The sequence below is a fragment of the Varroa jacobsoni genome, unplaced genomic scaffold (genome assembly GCF_002532875.2).
Source record: "Varroa jacobsoni isolate VJ856 unplaced genomic scaffold, vjacob_1.0 scaffold_612, whole genome shotgun sequence".
In the NCBI taxonomy this organism is placed as follows: domain Eukaryota; kingdom Metazoa; phylum Arthropoda; class Arachnida; order Mesostigmata; family Varroidae; genus Varroa; species Varroa jacobsoni.
Genome location: NW_019213514.1, coordinates 252024 through 273082, shown reverse-complemented (window position 1 = coordinate 273082; position 21059 = coordinate 252024). Strand labels below are relative to the sequence as shown.

Sequence of the window (21059 nt, the reverse complement as noted above, 5' to 3'; positions counted from 1 at the left end):
CTCACTTCAGAAACTTCTTCGAAATGCTACTCACACTGGCTCCTGCTTGACTGGCTTTGTTACAGCAACGGTGCTTAATATAGTAATAACGATAAAATTATGTTACATAATTAATTCGCACGCAATGGCTAGGGAGTCCACGTATTCAGGCTTTTTCCCGTGACACAGTTAGATGATACATTTCTGAACCCACGGTGGTTACTAATGTACTGCCGACCTTCGCGCTATTGGCTCTATCTAACTTTCACCTTTTCCTCACCAAAAAATCACTTGTTATTCAATCCGCTTCAAATTTGCCCTTCCTACAAGAGATTAGCAGACATTTCTACACACATTAGTCATCCAATGTATATTTGCTTTTTGTCTTCTAAACGTATTTTATTCACGCCATGTTAAAACGTGGTAGCGCATCGGTTAGCAAAAATGATACTATTTATACCGCAATACGACCCCCAGAAGGCATCGTAATGCGTGCGAATCTGTCGTCGTTTAAGACCTTTTAGGGACGCAGACGTCGTCACTTGCCGAGCCCTGTTCACTTGCCGCACGCACTTTGGCAGCTCTAACGCGTTACCCCAGTACTGCCTTAGAACAACGACAGGAAACACGCGGGCCCCTTCAAACACGTCACCCAGACAGAATTTTTTCTTCCGTCATTTATATTTGCGAACTGCGTCGTCACTTCGGACTCACAACTTTTCCCGCCGCTATGACACAGTCCAACTCATCACCTAAACCTTACCCGCTCGAATATGCTGATGCAGGTGTAACTACTACTGAAAATTGGTGCGGCCGGCAGAAGCGATGCGTTTCTTATTGACGCGTGCGTTCGCTCGCTAGGCCGTTTTCGGACCACTTTGAAGACGATGTTACTGCACTTATCTCTCTTCGGTTCTAACGAGATGGCTGTTGCAGTGGCAGTTGCTGCACCGACGGTAGTAGCAGAGCTGGCACCAAAAACACCAGCACGACCACGATCACCATAAACACGACAATATAATCGGGTATCTAGTACCACACGGGCTTAGGCTTTACAGATGAACTGCAGCAGTGGTGCCTGAGTTCGTTTGTTGTTTCGTGATGGCACTGCGGCCCGTTTGCTCTTAGAGGCCGGCATTACAATGCGTGGCTCTAGCCCACGCCCGACTTGTTCTCACCCTCGCTCTCGCTCAAAGCCCTCTCCATGAGCCCCAGCCCAGTATGTAATCTACATCACAGCCACCACTAGCGGACCTCGAGAGTAAAACAACCGTCGACACTACTTGTAGTCAAATCACAGTCGAACATACATACGCGAAAGGACGCAGAGACCTAAGGCCTTAAGAAAATCTGGACATACAGCAACATGTTCACTAGACCCATGTTCACTATAGATGTGTTGGCAAAAATGGGTAACAACGAGCTGCTTGTTTGCTGTTGCTGTTGATGGCGGCTCTCGCACGTATAAATATAGTGCCTCTTGTCCCTCACCCCGTCTCTCTCTCTCTCTCTCTTTCTCTATTTTGGCAGGCACAGTAGTACACGCCATGTACTAACCATCATCATTGCACAAGCTTAGGATCAGCATCAAATATACCGACAGGCAGAAAGCGCAATGGTATCCTGTAATGGAGCGTTCGACAGAGTCATATCAAACAATAAGCTTCGATGTCAAAACCCGATGCGCGTTTGATTATCTGCCGAGGCCAGTGGTAAATTTATGCATGGTAAATGTGCCTCGATCTGGTTCACCTAATTCCTATACATGCATGTACTCGGCACCCGACTAGAATGGTCCTTTTCCTACTAAACAAAAGCTACACGTGTCAATAGCGTGCCAACGATGCCTTGTTGAATTTCCTCACAGCGTTCGGTACTTGTTCCTGACATGGGTGATGCGCGCTTGGAAAGCAATGCATTTACAGACTAGCATTGTTTGAGGTACGATATGCTCATAACTAGCTGCCATATATGCTAGTAGCAATTCTTCCCAGCAAACTGAAACATATCGAAGATATAGTAAGATACTAGATTTGTAAAAGAAAGTTGTATCACCCACAGATTCGAACATCTACTCCCGAAGTCGTCCAATGGATCACAAGAACTAGATCATTTCGGTCAATGGGAAAAAGCCTATTTCTCGATTATGAAAAAACTTGCTTTATCAATATTATCACTTGTGGTTTATCTATATCATTGAAAGCCAGCCAGCCAGCCAGCCAGCCGCCCGGCCGGCTTTTCTGTTCTAATTGTCTAACAAAGGCAAGCAAATTTTTTTTTTTTAATTAAAGTATTTTCATAACAGCTACAGCTGCATCAGCTTCAGACATATTGGTCGCTTGTCTAATGAACCCAGGCCCTAAAACAAGATAACTTTTATACACAATTGCGAAAATTGTGTACGTTCACAAGTATAAGTTGGGGGCGATCAACATATTCTCACGTATCTAAGGCCGATTAACGGTGGCGGGCAGGTAATCCGTCTTGATTATTGTCTGACGATCGAGCGAGACGAATTTTAGATTAATTTTTCGCTTCTCTACAAGTACATAGTCCTCAAGCAAACCATGCAATTTCGAAAAAAATAATTTTGGCTACCGAAAATTGTGAGCCATGAAAGCAATACATGCATAAACTAAAGCTAGGTGTATTGTCAAAAAAAAAACACAGATTTAAAGTAAAGTAAAACACATCATATATACTATCATAATATACATTACAATTAGAAAAAAAAATAGGCTGAATCGTCAAATACGCGCTGCTACTCATGTCCTACACAACTTTCCAGCCTGATTTCAGATGAAATCTCTGGGAGCGACTAGCCAGCCCGGTTTATAAATGCTTCTAGAAGAAAATGGTGAGAATGATTACTTTTTATGAAACTAAACTGTTTCAAGTATCTGACACTCACAGAAGCCGAAAAAGACGATTTTAGCTGCTGATACATATCGTGTAGGGAGCTCGTTCGAAGTACTGACTGGCGCAATACAAGCACGACTGTGACTTTGGATGATACGTTTTTTTTTTCGTCACTTATATGCCCAAATGTCACATTTTACTATAAGAGCTTCTCTCAAAAAAGCTAGCTGGAGAAACGAATTAGCGTTGATACCTCTGGGTCTCAAGCATTTCCTAATAAAGCAGTGATGGGTTATGTAAGGCTTACGGAAATCGTGGAAGCGGATCGCGCGAAACACTGTTCATTCTCCTTCGAAATGTGACGTTAGGCTACTTACTAAATATGGTGACCCCTCCAGTGAGAAGAATGGATATCTGTTCGGGTTAAAACATTTTACTTACTAAATGTAAACATTTACTGCCAAGTAGATGTTTAGTATCGGCGAGCTATTTTCGCATACTCAAAGTCAATCAAGATCCATTATGACAATTTTTCTTTGCTAAACATAAAATCTGTCGCAACTAATTTCACGGGGGAAACTTTAAATTTTCGTTGCCTGCAACAAGCATCCATGTGATGACAGAGAAAAATCTCGCAGACTGCAAAAGTATGACGATATGGACATATGTGTTATAGTTACCCCGTTGCGGAAACACCCACCAAACGAATGGTCTCGTTCGCGCAATTGTTAACTAGGTGCGATCATAAATACGAACCGTAGCATACATATGTACAGCATAAAACTCTAGTAAAATTAGCGTTTTTGATGAGAAAAATATAAAATGCCAAGCTATCGAAAACTCCGTTAAATACAGTGTAGAAAATATAGCTGCCTCGTGTCGTTTTTAACTTACAAATTCATATGTACGGCAATTGTCCTCTACTTTAGCCATTGTTACCGCCATCATGGCGCTGTCAAGTCGAGCTTTAGCTAGGTAGCGGCATCGATGCGGTAAATAAAGCCAGATTTTTTTAAGCGATAAAATTTTTCTCTTTACCCTAATCGGTAGGTACGAGGCTACAGGTGAAACCAGCTTATTATACTTGCCAGCTTAATATATTTGCTATTTAAGCTCGATGTTGGGGCATGCAGGTCCGCGAATCACGCGGGCCACCTAATATGATAATCGTGTTTTTGTTAAAACTTACCTAGACATAGCAACGATTCTGTAAAGGTGAAAGTTAGTGCTCAAAATGCGGGTCGTCAAAGGCTAATATTTGAACCCTAAACAAGTTAATAGCAAAATGATGATCGAGGCTTTCTAGTTACTGTTTTAATTATACTGCACGATGAAATAGTTAGAATGAGCTGTAATGATTGAGACAGACATTTGGAATATTTTCTAAATATGTATATTAGTGTTATTATATATATAATTCAGAATGGCCTGAAGGTCATTGGGTCCTCATCTCATGTTTGTTAAAATGGTGTTGCTGGTTGCGAAAATTGATGTGCATATTAACTGGACATAATTGTGGTAGGACATACCGGGACATATTACTGACATAGCTAGAATTACCCTAGTACTATGTTATCGTTAACATATGACTAAAATACACTAGCTACGGGTTCATATCCGAATATTTTATTGCATCCTTAGAAACTATATTGGGGTGTCCTTACTACATATTTACTACACAAGTAAAACCACTTTTTATTACAATTATTCCTGCTACTGTGACAAAATGACGACTTTCTGTCTGTTAAGAGACTAGGTCACTCGATGCTAATTCTACTACCCATGAAAGTTCGTTTCCATTGCTGCCCAGTAGGCGGTAGTCATGTTGCTTCTGTTACTGAAAAAATCTATGTTTGTAAGGCGCTCTTGGGACATGGTCGGCCACTCTCGACAAGTTTTTCTCATTGTTCTCGGATTGCTTGATTGGATGCAAATAAATTTTTTGTAGCTTCTAAAGTTCACAAAGGAATGTTCATTAGATGCAAGTGAGTTTTAACGGGTACTTCACCGATTGGCATGCCATTTTCAAACACGCACCCGTTACACGGGCTTCTGGAAGGAACCGAACTAAGCTTTTCACATATTGTGATACAGTTCCAAATCGGCTTCGTCGTTTGTCCGCCGTCAGATGGATGCGCTCTATTGTTTCTTATCTATCGGATAGGTTAGGATTTTTTTGCTCGTCTTAGACAAAGATTAATGCGTGCCTGACGTTTCAGCAGATGTCTAACCATTCAGACCCGTTATCATTGCGTATTATGACACATTAGGAACATCTGTAATGAGTCGTGTTCTTTAAGGGTCAACAATGTCCGGCTTGGTGGTACCAGCAAAACGTTTCGCATGTTCAATTGTGGCTGGAATAGCGGTAACGTTCACAACAAAATATCTCAAGTACGCTCGCAGTATACAGCCGCCCGTTATCGGAGAGTGAAAATTTCGGGTAACTAGATAGAAAAAGAACTTGATGCACATAGAGGGTAAAGGCATGGGCTCTTGTTGGGTTGACATCGATCACATTCGGCCGTTTCGAATGAGTACCATTTGGTACATCTGGTATTTACCGGGCTGGCGGAATCAATATGCATCCTAAACCACAAACGAGTCGATTTTATTCAGAAGCATGACCCTGCTCCATCTGAGTCTATCACAATCCTCTTCATTGGATCTTACCTGCTCACGCGACGCAAACATAATGTTTTTGCTGTATAAATCGGCGGGCCACAAATAATATAAAGCAAAACTTTATCGGAGATGTTTATCATTTGACATAAGCTTCTGCCACGAAGTTAATAGTTAACCAACTTGGAGAAACTAGCGAAATTCATACTCGTTCTTAATGGCCCTGCTCAGTATGGCAATTCAAGGTTACCGAAAACGGAATGAACGATGATCGATAATCTATGAGTAAAACAAATTTCTCGATTGATGCCTGTGATTTCTTTAAATGATCTCGACCTAAACCCCACAAAAGCCCAGTGCATTTCTAAATAGACCCAAAAACTTGAAGCTAACTTTGCTTTCCTGGTGTTGTTCCTATTGATGTAGAAGATAATTGCAATAGCGTTAACGATAGGTGTATTCCACAGTCATTAACTCTCTATAACCCCTTACATAAATACATGATTCGAGAACATCTATTCAACGTCGGTTTATTTTATAATTCGATAAAAGTGTAAGAGATTTCTACAGCTATACCGTGTTTTTGGTGCAAGGGTCTGTATCTTCTAATAGTTCGAATAAAATGTACATGCGTTCACAGGATTTGCCCATGGTTGATTTGTTTATGTTATTTACCACGGTCGATCATTTCACATAATAAAGAAAAAACCATCGAACCTAGTTTTAGAAACTAAATTTCAAAAATATGTATAAACTCATATTAAAAGATTACGTATTACTGCTGAACATTCTCTATTCTACAAGCTGATTATTTCTACTAGTTGCTCATCAATGTAGTCCCGTTTGATCACCTATAATATACTAGGTAATGCAAATAGTCTTGAGAGCATTTTACAATGGTAGGGTAATTTCAGCGTAGGTTTGAACCTTTCGAAAATTGATAACATACATGTAGATTGCTCAAATCTGAGCCTGAATTGCTTGTTGAATATACTCGGCACGGGAACTACTATGCCCGTACGTAACTTTTTTGTATTGATGTACTCGGAAAATTTTCCATTGGTAAGGTGGGCTTTCTCGTAGACGGCTACGTTATAGTTAGGTGTGCAAGATGCTTCAAAATTCTAGAATTCGCTCCGCAACAACGGCTTCAAATCGGTGCGGCGCGTTTCGCAGCTAACGTTCATCAATCTTAATCTCAACGAATAACTTTAGGCATCGTTTAATAACATCTAACTGTAAAGAAATGTTTTTCCCATAGCTCAAACAGATAAACAATCGCATTGCGAAAGTTTGACAGCCTTAATACAGATATATATCTTTCTCTTTTACACTTGATACTGTCTTTAGGCATTCGTCCATGAAGTGGGATCACCTTGTACCTTGCAGATATATCCGGCTTCCACTACACTAAATTTGTTTTAGTAGATTCGCGGTCCGCCGGAGTTCTTCCTTAGCACAGGGACGTTATTGCGGTCAGCCTTTGATAACGTTATAGGACGAACAGAGCAATGAAACACAGGACTGAAAAAACGAGTACATCTGTTCACTGGTTTATTAGCACGGGAATTCATCACACTTTTCAAACATTATACGGACATATAAAATTGGAAAGTAGTTCTAGTAGTGAGATGTGACCGAAATGTGTTACACCTTTTCCCGTTACTGTGCAGCTCCATTGCTTCCTATTCATCACAACCGTCACCAACTACTGATTAGGCGGAAAAGGCATTTCCACGTTAAATATATGGTTCGCTCGCGGAAAAACCGTCATCACACACTATCGGTACATGTTCAAGTATTACATAATAGGAAAAATATTTCCTAATATATCTACTTTATCGAGTAAAAATCCTCTATTGATTTATCAGTACAACTATTATTTCCATTTGACACTGACGAGGCGGCTCGTGGCCTTGTAGAGTTTATCTGCACGCGTTCATTTTGACGTAGATTTAAAACGTTAAATGAAAACAACACTAACGTAAACTTTGCGATATGGATGAAATCATAATCGATCTATGTTGAAATTTTCTATTAACAAAACGTATAGGAGGCTACGTCACGTAAATTTTCACTGACGAACTGCTTATCGAGTGTTACTTTATAACCCACTACAATATGCCCGTTGTGTGCCCATAGTGAAGGGATTAAAACATCGTATGAATGCCGTTTCTCAACAAATGTCAGAGTGGTTTGGTCTGAATGTATTAAAATTTCGCTATTGTAAAAAAAAAAACAATTGAGAAAATTTCAGTACGAATATTAAAACGGTTATTTTTAGGTTCTTCCTAAAATACTGAGCTTTATGAGAACGACGCTGGTCCTATGTACTGCAGTTCCTCGGGTCTCGGTGAATGGAACAGTATGAAACCTTCCGTACCAATTTAGCACACCTACTCTTATAGTGACCTCTATTGCAAGCCGACATGGCAAGCAATTGCTGTTAAAATGGGACAATTTTCGTCATATTGATACTAAAAACTTCATTTTGAAATACCTAGTGAGCTAAACTTCAGAAAAACCTAGTCTAAAAATTATAGTTAATAATAATTATAATTATTACATATAAGCGTACCTATAAGAACTCTGGAAAAAACAATACTAAAAATATCTGATGTCGATCTATCGAAGTTCAGTTATTTAGTAGGGATCAAAAAAACGCTATCTATTTTCAGTTTTGTCTTGAAAACTGTGGAATAGGCTCCGAAAGCTTGAAAGTCTGTATAAGGCCTTTATTACATTAAGGTCTAATGAGTAGGTTATTCTTCTTACAGCATCTTCCCTAATATATACACGGTAATTACTCCCATTCGTTTATTAAATGAATGCAGTTCATGAGATCGACCTAGTACCCGATGTAGACTGTAACAGTGCGTAGCATTTTTTGTGGTAACAGTTAAACAGCACTTACGGTCGTTTTGGTTCGGATCCCGACAAATCTGATTTTAGCTGTCTAAAGTAATACCTAACTGGCGAACGTAGAATTTTTTATTATCTAGCCAACAAATTAGAACTTATGCAGAATCTTCAATGTTTAGCTTTAGCGTAGTAACTAATATTAAGATCCTATATAAATGATTTTTTTACTGCAAAAAATCGAAGGTGCAGCGTAATGTCGTATGTAAATAGCTTGGTGAAAGAAGCTTGGAAGGACTATTGAAAGCAAAATAATGTGGAGAAAGCTTTACTTCCGGAACTAATAAATGAATAGGGATAGATTCAAGTAATGTGTGTTACTGAACCTAATTTTGTTCGATCTATGGATACTGTGTCACGATTGAAGCCTTAGCCCGTAAGATACAACCATTTCGTATTAAGTTATCTTCATTTGTTAAATACTGAGTTCTAGTCCAAACGACAGGAACGCTTACGGTAATTAGCGTGTCTTTTTACGACAGTCGAGCATGTGGCTCCTTTTTAGATTTGAGGTCTTATCGTAAATATTCTATAATGTAGCACGTGCGCGTACACACACAAAGTATTCATACTCCAATTAAGACATTTTCTTCGTTTTATCTAATAACTCTTCTTCAGCTTCACTTTTGATTTGCTGGTGCTTGTAGTTTCCGAAAGACGCCTTTGATTTGTAGGGTTTTGTTGGGTCGTTGTCGTCGCTTAGGATACAAACAGAAGTAGAAAAGATATCGAAAAACCTATTTTTGTCAGTGTATGTAAGCGCATAGAAGTTCAAAAACAGGACAAGTCCCAACAGTCCCTGAGGCAAAGCTAAGTAGATGAAGAACTTTGGATAGCCACAGTTATAGAATAGTGGGATGAGTCCGTGGCCGATCACAGCAAAATGTTGGTATATTTGAATAACTGTCAAATATTTTTTCCACCACAGATACGGCTTCATATGAGATCCAAATGATGCCAAAAAATAGTACATGTACATTATTACATGAACCGCAGAGTTGACACTTAGTCCGAAGAGGCTTTGGCCATCCATGCCCAGTGAGAGCCAGATGTGACCAAAGAAAATGCAGCAAAAATGGTGAGACACATGTTGAAAAGTTACATGGCTGAACTTCTTACGTAACACGAAAAATACTGTATCCAGAAGGTCAAGTGACCGCACAAGAAGATACCACCATCCGAGGCTAACAATCCGAAGACTATTCAAATCTGTTGCGTACATCATCCCTTGGCACCAGAAGTTGTAGTTGGCTAAATACGAGTTGGACAGGAACGCGCAGAAAAAATAAGCATTTGAAACTACCATAAATAAGTTGTGCAATCGAATAGCCCAGCGTAAATCAAGTGCGTCACGGGTTTTCATGAGCTTAGGCCCTAATCCATATACAAACCAGAGGTAACCTCCACAGACTACAAGTGGGAACAGCGGGTTTCCTATAAGAGGCCAATCTTTGGTCCTCGGGTCCAGGCGGTCGTACACATACGTTGCCATCTCTGGCAAACTTAAGGGGAACTCCAGATTTGCCATCCGGTTAAAATGAAGAACAACTAGCTTGTTGTTAACTTTCAGCACTATGTATTTATCAAATGCTTCGATCAGACGGAAAGGCACTTCAATTTCTGCAGACGCTATCGGTCAGTTGCTAACGTCCTTCTGCTGCTCGTCTAGGCGTTGAACAGAGCAAAGTCAAGTATCAGTCTGGCGAACGGTATTCCCCTTAATTTCTTCTTTCCATTCGTCGGACACCCGTGAGCCCTTGCCACGGATTCAGGTTGACTCTTAGTCTGGCACGACTGTTTGGTGCTGATGCATGCGACTAACGTGCCGTATTGACCTTTAGATATCGTGAGATGGTTTGCTTGTCGTTAAACTTTTTTGTTCATTGGCTTTCAACATTGCGCAATATCCACGTACGGCTTGTTAGAAGACAGATGCAGTATAATTGTTAGAAAACTATTAATGAATGTAGCATATTTAGATAATATTTTGTTAATATTTTAGGAGCTGAGCTTGTTCTCCGCGCGTTTAATCTGGCAATTTATAGAATAGTTCAGCCTAATAGGGCCTTTTAGTTCACGAAAAACATATTTTTTACTTGCCTGGTATTGGATAGACTAGCCGTTGCCTGTCCCATGGAACGTCCCATTATTTATACTATATCTTCTATGTTATCTAAGTTCGTCTTCATAACCATAGCGCTACTTCTGCAAACGTTACTATATGTTGCATGGAAACTGTGTTCATTACGCTGTTTCAGGGAATATTTCTTGTTCACCAGAACAAACGAATGGTCTTAAACTCGGGCCTGTATTGCATGCGCAAACATAGAGGAACGGTACCGTTTTTTTTTTGGGGTTATACTATAAGTGTGATTTAGCTTGTGAAAGTCATTTGTGTTCATTAATTACAATTTTTGGGATTACCGTGATAACGTATGGACATGTTTGTGGTGATCTATTAGCTTATGATGGGGGTTTCCTAGAATATCGGAGTTCTTATTGTGCAGGGCTTACAGACGCTACGACCTGATCGTGTTTCCTTTATAAGGAAGCAGGATAGGGTGCTGAAAAACTTTTAGTCTTTCTAGTCGGACTAATGGTAATTTTTTACTGTTCGAACTGCACGGAGACTGATAGAAATTGCTCAGCGTTGACGGTGGAGTCCAGATGTGCGATAAAGCTGACGAACGGTTTTTACCGACATTTTGACTTTGTCTAATTGTATTATCCTCTAGGCCGCACTGTGCGTTCGACACAAATCATGTAAATGAACCGCATATATACCAAGTTACTATGGATAATTTATGTTATGAAATACTATCTAAAGACTGAATTATATATTTATCAATGCTATATATATATATATATATATATGAATATAAGCCTCAACCAGTTGCAGACAGTCCATTGAACAACTCGAATACACGAAGTTATAGACAGTTAATCACAGAAACTGCTTGTTTTATATATAGCTTTTGTTATTAATAAACATATCACTCATAACACAGACGCTTCCAAGCCCGCCCCAACCAAACTCTATATAATAAGCCTAATCCAGCACTGATAAAAAATCTATAAAACGCTTAATGTTCTTAAAAATGGTACCAATTCTTTGCCGATAGATGTGGCCCTTTTTTGTAAGGGAAAAATCTGACTAAATTTACTATTTAATACACTAGCATAGTTGACAGAAAATCGGTCTTATTTTTTAATAGTACAGCGATTGCTGTTTGCTCTTTCGTTACTAAAAACTCGCTAAATTTATACATAGCAATGGCTGAAATAGTCGCTGATTGGCTATGTGTTTTTATGTTTACAGTGCGCTCATCAAAAATATAAACACGGACATATGTAAAATGAGTACGTTTTTACGTATCTTATCTCACTGAATCCGTCGACAGTCGTCCTGAAAATCAGCGATGTTGATGTTTTTCTTTTAATGAAAGACAACAATCTATTCTCATTCGTGTATAGAATATCTTGACTTGTGTTCTCTCACGGGTCAAGGAATATAAGTGCATATTTCCTTACACACGTTCTACTAAATTGGATTGTTTTAAAATCGCTTTCAAAGATCCCTGTGTTCGATACCGGTACGCGGCCGAAACGGCTTCTCAGGTTATTGCATGTGCATAATATAGTTATAGTAAACAACAAACATGGCTGCCACTAAGCGAACAGGTAATAACCGACGCTGTGTGGGTGGAAACCTTATGCATGGTTGAATCCAATGACACCGCATGAACTTAAAAAGAAAAAAAAAAACCATGCAGAATTGCATCAGTTTGAAATGCAGAAAACATCAGTTTGTTCAATGGAGGTAGTTATTGGCCATTGCCCTTGACTAGGTCCGATTGACATAATTATACAGACACGTACGCTATTCATTTCGACCACATATATGCAGACTGTAGCAAAACGACTTTTACCGAAACAGAAGGAAAGCTGTACAGATCAACGATAGTTTACGCCAAACGCCCGTTTTCCGATGAGCAGGTGATGTTCGACCCACGATGATAATATCAAAATAAAATGATGACTAATATCATTAAAAATTCCTGTGTGACCGGTGTGAGTTTGAGTTCTGTTAAATCTAGCCACGGGTACTATACCCAAATGTTCTCTATTCCTGATTCTCTTTAGCAACAAAACCCCTCTGAGGGCTACTTTTTCACCGTGTAACTTGTAACGTTCATTCAATGTGAGCTAAAATTTATTCCAAGAAGAAACTAACTAGTTACATTCGTATTTCGATTTGTACAAGCTCCTCATTGTACTATGCAACATATACACACCCAATCCAGTTAGCATTTGGATATAAAGTGGTATCTCTCTAACCTTTCTAGTAACGATCACATTGTTGGCTTCTGAGAGAAAAATTTGATTTCCGTCTCCGGCCATCAAAGCCATATTAGAACCGTGAAGAAAGCTTGGCGGAGACTGAAACGAACACCATGCGATTGATGGGTTAAAATTTCCTATTCGACTTCCCTCAATTTTTCCGGCTAGCTAAAGATGTATGGGACCCAACATTATCATGGTGTAGGACGACGAAGGTCCTGCTCAAGGATTTCGGTTGATGTTTTTCAATGGCTTGTTGTAATCTTGTTAGTTGCTGATAATCGAACTCTTCCTGATCAATTGTCTTGGCAAGCGACAGCAGCAGCAGCGGCGGCTCATAATGTACAAATTTCTTTCAATCCCACCAAATACATGGCATCATTTTTTCGTTGGTGCCAGCCCGGGCTTTGCTACAGACTACGTAGCCTGTCTTCACTTCAGAGGCGGCCCGATTTCGATAGAGTTTTCTAGACGGAAAAATACAATCGAGTAGGTTTTTTGTGGCGTTCAAATATCGAGCTTTTTTTTTTTCTAGTGAGCTTTAAGCGTTTGGTGATGAATATTTACTTCCTTGGCGATGTCATATCTACTTAGGCGTAGATCTTGCCCAACTTTCGTAACAATTTCATCAATGTTTTGCGTAATTGGTCGGTCGGTCAGTCAGTCAGTCAGTCAGTCAGTCAGTCTTCTTTCACATCGAAATCCTTAGAATGAAAAGGGCTGAATCATCTTTGGTTTCGTCCGATAACGCTTCTTAACCATAGACAGCGCAATTTTTCATGGGCTTGGGCAGCCTTCGTCGCGATCACATTGTATGGTAAACCGATTTTTTTGCGGAAATTTTGCTCGTCTTCGAGGTGCTCTATGTAAGTCTGGCTAAGAGCATTCTGACAATTTCAGTTTGTCTACCACTGTTAAATTTGAACTTTGAAATGACGCTGGCGCCGACCCGATGCGGCATTGCCTAAAAATATTGACTTTATAGCTATCTAACTGAAAAGCTGTTAACACCTGCTCGATCTCTCAGTACGTATACATGCATAGCACGGGTTAATATAGAACTCTTGTTTTTTTGTTTTTTACACAACTGTGTATGTTGTTAACATCGAAAATAAACTGCCTGTAGTGAATAAAACGACAACATTAGTTTCTACTTGTGTTCCTTTTAGTAGCTGCGTACCAAATCGCAGTCAACATGAATGTGTGTCACGAACAATCGTATTATACCGATAACACATTTGCTAAATTTACTTGAGAAGAAAACTAACAAAACAGCCCCTCTACTCATAGCCGTACACGATTTTGGATGGAGGACAGTTCAATATCGCGTTATAATAATAAAAATTTGCGTGCAGATTTGCCTACATCAACATAAGTCAATCATGATGTTACGCTATGCAGATGGGTTGCTCCTATTGTCTAGTCTAAATCGCGTATTAAGAGGGGCGTTATGGCCTGTGGAGCGAGTTGGATAATCTGAACGAGTCTATAAAATAGTGAGAAGAAAAAGTGCATCATTTGGGGTAGCGAGCATTAGGACCTAAATGCAATTTTGAGTTATCCCTAAAAGTTATATGGGATAAGCGTAGCGCTCTATCAATTCCGCCGACGCGGCGGTATGTAGACTGCCGCGAGGGCAGAGTGTTACAGAGACATTAACCCAATACTAAGAGCTGCTTAAATCGATATTACCAAACAGGGAAACGCTTGCAGATTCATACTCTCAATCGGCAAATAATATTTTCTAATAATTATCAGAATTGATAGAAATGTAGAAAATGATTTCGTGATCATTGACATCAAGTACACGGTTCTGGAGCATACGTTTTTCATACCGTAAATACACAATTGCTACGCTTATGAAAGCATCGACATTTGTTTTGGTTGATTTCAGCCACGCTTTCCTAACTCCAGGAACGTTGACTCTAGTTTACCAGACAATATCAGTAATAGTGTCTTCTGTGGATGATCATCTGACGTGTTGTGATGGATGGTCGCAATAATTGAGCTTTAGAAAAAACAAGAGGAGAGCGCGCTGGTCGCGATATTTGCTTATACTAATTATAAGGAAGATATTAGACTAGCGGCCAATAAAGTTCATCTTGGTCTTCATCACTGATTAACACGTTCGATATATTCTAAGCTAGCAACGATGAAGATAATACAGATTAGAGGCGCGGGCGGATTGGCAATAATGCTCAGACAGAAGCAATATTTGTTGATGATTTAGTATTTTCATTGGTATGAGCTGACAAAGCCAACGAGAATATGGAGTCTGTCAGAGACTTCGCAACATCTTTGAATTCAACATAATACCCAACAGAAAAAATTTGTATTTACCCGCCGTTTCTTTTTATGACTTTCTGTGCCTCGACTAATTCATTTGTTTAGGCTTGGCATGTATTTTTTTTCCATCAGCAAGAGTTTTGAATCAATCGTTCAATTACTGCTTGGTTTTTGATGTCAATGTACTATTGTTAATATCATTTGCCAACGATTGGAGAATGCGATAATACGCCGATGGGAGATCTAAAATATATTTGAGCTCGCCCCAATTGGACGATATTTAGCTGTAGAGAAAAGTGGCTTTTTCTTTCTCATCGGGGCCTTTCTACTGGGCAACATTGCTCACTTGATTCAATGCTGATTCTTGCCGACTTTTCTGTGGTTTCTACTGCATAAACCCATTCAGTTTAACTTCAAAAAGAAAAATACCATTATCTTTAAAGCCCATTAGTAGCTAATCTATCTAGAATTAGAGTTATATGGTTAGGTATAACCTAGCTAATCTTTTAAATAGCCTATGTGTCTTCTTCATATTTCCATATTCACATTGATATAATGATAGCAATTACTGTTATCCAAGTTGACAATTTATTCCAATATATTTATTTATTTTTTTAACTCTCAAATAATGTTTTTCATAATAAAGAAATGGCAATCTGGTCGGAAGTGACGCCTTAAAATGATGACTAAATGAGTTCGCATAGATATCTCTTTATTAGAAACTTTATACATCTAAGATTTTACCTAAAGTATATCATTAACTTAATTATTATTATTATTAAGCTTCTTTGGCTTTTTTTATGGCAGCTATTCGCTTCTCGCAGCCTTTTTCGCACAGATCTGGCCCTATCTTTGAACTAGCGACGGACGTTTCCGCAAGCTCAACCACTGTCCTATTCCACAAACGTATATATACAAAAATCTAATTTCATTCTATCTGAATTATATACAAACGATCTGGCTGAATAGGCTCCATGCACAATCATCTCCAGAGGGAAACGACTGGGTCTCAATCTAGTATCTTATATATAGGATATACGTTGGGCGGACCATATCAATTAGCGACGAGGAGACACAAAAAATTCCAAAATTATTTCTGAGGGACCGTTTCACAAATAATTCTAATGGAACAAGAACAGCCTAACTGTACTCGTCAGACCATCTGTGTAAGCACACTGATAAATTTCCATGTCACTATAAGTCCGCTTGCCAACCAAAACTTTTACACTGTCAATAGTCGCAACTTTTAGATACAATTATAGAACCAAATACATAACCTGCCATACAAAAAAATTACATACTTTAAAAAAACATAAGACGGCAGTAAATTTTGCAACTAGAATTCCCAAGTTTGGCGATGTCCGAAGTATGGTGTCACCTTTGGCCGTCGGCTTAGTCGCTACGAGAATAGCCTGAAATTTGACTGTGCCTCTCTAGCAACAGCGGACCGCGTAAGGATGATAATCAATGGACCCGACAAAAAACGTCACGTCAGATTTGAGATACCCAAACGATATGGCGAGCATTTTGCGGTGCATTACAGGTTTCTGTTGATTTGCTGTGCCTGTGAGGACACAGCAGACTTGTGAACAAATTACGTCAACTGGCAAAGATGACTAATATCTTACAAATGATACACAGATGAAGCGCCTAATAGGGGTGTGTGGTCTAAGATGTCCAGGATAGGGTGTTCGCCAGATCGCTCTAATGGAAAGGAAGGTAACTGTACTGAAGGAACCACATCAGCACGCAAAGAAAGCACTAGATTTCACCTTGCCTCTTTCACACAAGGACTACTAGTAAGGACTCAAGAAACGTAAGTTGTAGGAATGTCACGTTGTTTTAAAAAGGACTGCTTATATCATCAAGCTGTCGAGCCCTGTCCCGAACGTAAAGACCAGCACCATTCACGTGATTGTCCGTTTCGAAAACGTGGATCCAGTATGTCATCGTCGCGCAGACAAAGAACGCTGCTGTTCACGGAAGATTCAAATATCTGAAAAAAGCACGACGAACCAAAGTGGAAAAGGCCAACATTTTATTTTCTGCCAACGATTCGAACGCACGGAAATGTTTTGATTAATGGAACGAATATAAGAGGGTAAATGGGTGACATTTGTAGCGACCTCACATCATGTATGAAGACCTAAGGACTGGGAACAGCTGAACAAACCAAAACTCGATCCAACTCACACAAAAACTCTAACGAGGAATCCACCTAGGGGATGGGAGTAGGGAATGTCAATGTGTGTGTTTATGTCAATTAAAGAATACGATTCGTGATATTTTTTAAACTAAAGCTACCAAAAGCACAAGAACCGACCTTACTTCCACGAGTCACACACTTAAATAGTCTTCAGAAACAATTTTTCAAACACGCTAAATAAGAAAGAAACTCCGAGAAAACCGAGGCAAATCTTGGGTTTCGCAAGGCAACGCCAGTTCTTACTGCCTGTCTGTATCAAAAACGGAACTTGTAAGGCTTTTGAAGTTTGGAGGTCGAACATTCAAATTTCATTTTTCCGATTGCGGTCGTGAAGAGAAAAACCGGGGAGCTGAGATGATAGATAAATTGCAACCAATCTCTGAGGTCTTGAATGGAGGTTAGTATTCTTCGTTTGCATAGAGCGTAGCTGAAAAATGTCCTTCGGAGCAAGTAGATGAGTCACCGCTTGTACTGTCTCTAAGTCGGGCCGACATCCTGCTCTATCGATCGAGATCCTAGATATCGAATTAGAATGCTCAGTAACGCGCTTTTTTCAAGACTTCTGGATATCTTCTATGCATTTCTGAAGAAATGACTCTGTTTTAACAGATAGAATAAAACGATGATCTGTCCTAGAAAAGGTACAGGCGATAACTCGTCTATTTACTTTCAGCTACCTACTTCAACTATCTTTTACGGTAGGGATGGTCCATTTTTATGGCATGTTTATCTCACAGGTTTGTAGAGCTTTTGGTACAAGTTTCTAATGAAACATTCTATAAAGAAGAAACACATATTTATTTATAACAAACAGTGGCATGTAAGTTTTAGAGAATTGAAAAAAAACTTTTCTCCCACTTATATACGACGATCTAAAACTTCCATTATTAATGGTTGCTAGAGGGGCAAGCGTGTGCGGTTTCGTGCAGTCATATTGCAACAATATCTTAACGGAAACAAACGTAAAAACAAGCAACTGTTTGTCATCGTTATAGGTACCCGTTAATATTACTTACTGACCGTTGCCGCTTGCTCCCTGCATTTTGAAGAAAAGCTGCAATTTTCGTGCTCACAACGATAGACGATTATGCTGTTGAACTACGAGTTAAACATTAAGTATCGCCGAATCACCGAGTTTGCGCAAGGGACACCCCCCGACACATATACACGTAATAGGGAAGGAGGATATGTAGTCATTCCTATAGCTAACCGACATCATTCTTTCGAAACCCAAGATTCTGGAAAGTCGCGAAATTAGAGTGACATCTTTTAGAAATGAAAAACTCAAGCTTATACTCGATGCAATTAATTATGTACTTAGAGAACAGCAAAGGAAAATTCCTAACCCGCAATTTACAAACGTAAAGATTGACGATTCATGGAAGTTGTTTCATCACTGCTACTTGAATCGTGGTTCCGTCATTCTAATGCTGCACGTCGCCACACAGATATGTATACTGGATAGGCATAGATATATCTTTTTTACTAAAAGTTATTGCCAATGCGTAGACGCTTTTAAGAACCCTAACGGAAACTGAACTACATTCACAACCTTCACTTAGGGCATACGTCGCTTGAAATGCCCAGGGATCTTTAAAAGGAGTACAGCTATGATCAAAGCTCAGCGAACTACTCGTTATAGTCAACGGCAGCCACTACATATCACAGGAAACGGTGTTTACAGTTTAATGAACATGCTGAACGCTTTGTGGATACGTCTAAATGCTTTAGCTCAACAAAGAGGAGTGCTGGACAGAACTTTCGTAAAGTTATTACATTATAGGTGAATACCGCGCACGTTAATTCTCGACGGAATTATGGAGCTCCAGAAACAATTATGGAGCGTTGTATCCAAACGTAACTATCGTCACTTCATGAAAATAGTAATTCTTTTTGAAGCCAAATCTCGGAGTCCGCGATTTTTTTTTAATGAAAAACAGTTTCGTGATAACCTGTCTGTCTATTTGACGATAACATTAGAACTCGTCTCCATAAATTCGAAAATTTCATGTCTCTAAAGGATTTATGAAACTTTACCTATGACTTGAATTTCAGACATATTAACTCGCAAAGTCGCGTGCCTCTGTACAAAGTTCGTTTTAGATGAAACACATAGAATCGAACCACAAATCAGATTTAAAAAGAAAAGCCGTTAATAGAGGTACCTAATCCATTTTTACTAGATCTTCTTAGTTATACATCCATTAAAAAAGGTCGAATTTCCTTGACTCATTTGTCGAATCCCTTGATATTATTATATTTCTCAACCGCTTATACCTGACAGGCCTCAACCTTCAGTTTCCACGTTAGGGTGATCACAAAAGGTGCGGAGGCCGCTGGAACTACGCAGACATGGGGAGGTGTTGTGTCCCATAACTGCATACACAGATGAATATTATTTCATTATATTTTAATTATCTATAAAAGATCTAACCCGAATAGCCTTAATGTTTGATCACACCGCTTGAGTCTCACTAGATTAAAAATAAAGTACTGGATTATTAGTTATCTGGATCATAAGCTACGTCGTCCATAGTTTGCTGTTATGCATCTTGCTCTTGAATTTCCCTCATAAAAAATCGAGTGGAGTTTACGTCGCATGATTTGCAGGGCACTCGAAGTCATACGTCTGTACATTACCCGCCTACTGAAGTAATACTTTCATAGTGCGATTACATTATACATACTACTTGATGGGGTAGAGCATCCTGCCGAGATGGCATGTCTTTTTTTTAACAACTTGGTGTACAAGAAGGCTCGGGCTTACTTTCTGGTATAGAACACAGTATATAGTTTACAGTTTTACCGGAAAAAAGATTAATGGTGACTTCCCCAGTCTGTCTGTGAAGGATGAGCTAACCGAAATCTGTCGTTTTGAGCAATCGGAACAATTGACGTGCGTTGCAGAATCGTCTGAAGAAGGCACACTAAGAACAACGGACTCTACCCCATACGAGTTGGCTGGAACTTGGAGATTTTGCAAGATTCTACAGACCTGCTTCTTCTAGACCCAATACGGAGAGCCTGTCTCTTGTAGCCCAGAGAATGCAGCTCTGCCATGCGCTAAGGTCCCTAGAGGCTGTTTCCAACCCAGCGATCTGTACCAAATTGTCATCATTAATCAATTCAAAGACTTGAATCCTAAAGGTGGCTGCAATACTGAATTAATGTCGGTAATTTCATTCTCGAAGGTACCTTTGGGTTAGACAAAGCTTTTCAGTTTTGCCCTCCAGCCTTCGCTTAAGTGGAGACGGATCTCCAGACTGTATCGCTCGGTATGGATGGCCGTGCTAGTAAAGCTAGTAAGCGAACGGGTTCAGACAACAACAGTTCTTAACTTACCTTCGTCCTAAAGCAATGAAACGGTTAATTTCCAATGCTATTGTTTCGAATTTTAAGGATCTAAACTTCAGCCCTTGGTGCAAATTCGTAAAAAAAAACCAGTCGCCACAATGCCACCCTCATTGTCAGTGACAACTACCCTCTTCATATAGCGTACACGGATTTTCAGCGTGCCTTAAAGCCAATATTAGACAAATCCGTTGTACCTATGTTGCCTTCTATAGGCGCTCGACCCCATCTCTCACTTAGCTATCTGACTTTATGCTAATAACAGCTGGTTTGTATAAAGGGTCAATTACTCGTTCCCCAAAACCGACTGTGAATGCACTAGATGCCCTCGAAAAATTAGAACAGAAAACACTACATTTTCTTCTTCTTTTTAAGATTCTGTAAAATATATACTACAGAATCAAACCTTGCATTTATGTCGATGATCTTAAAATGATAATGGCCATTTAGAGCAAGAAGGATTTTAGAGTACGCTGAACATATTTGTATAGGTTAA

The 21059-nt window shown here is 39.5% G+C and overlaps 1 protein-coding gene across 1 annotated transcript; it reads right to left on the bottom strand.

Moving 5' to 3' along the window:
• Window positions 1-8055: 8055 nt before the first annotated feature.
• Window positions 8056-9907, bottom strand: LOC111261905 (very long chain fatty acid elongase 4). Its single transcript, XM_022835763.2, has one exon. The coding sequence runs from the start codon at window positions 9905-9907 to the stop codon at window positions 8957-8959; it is 951 nt and encodes a 316-aa protein (XP_022691498.1). The 3' UTR covers window positions 8056-8956.
• Between the last annotated feature and the right edge of the window lie 11152 nt (window positions 9908-21059).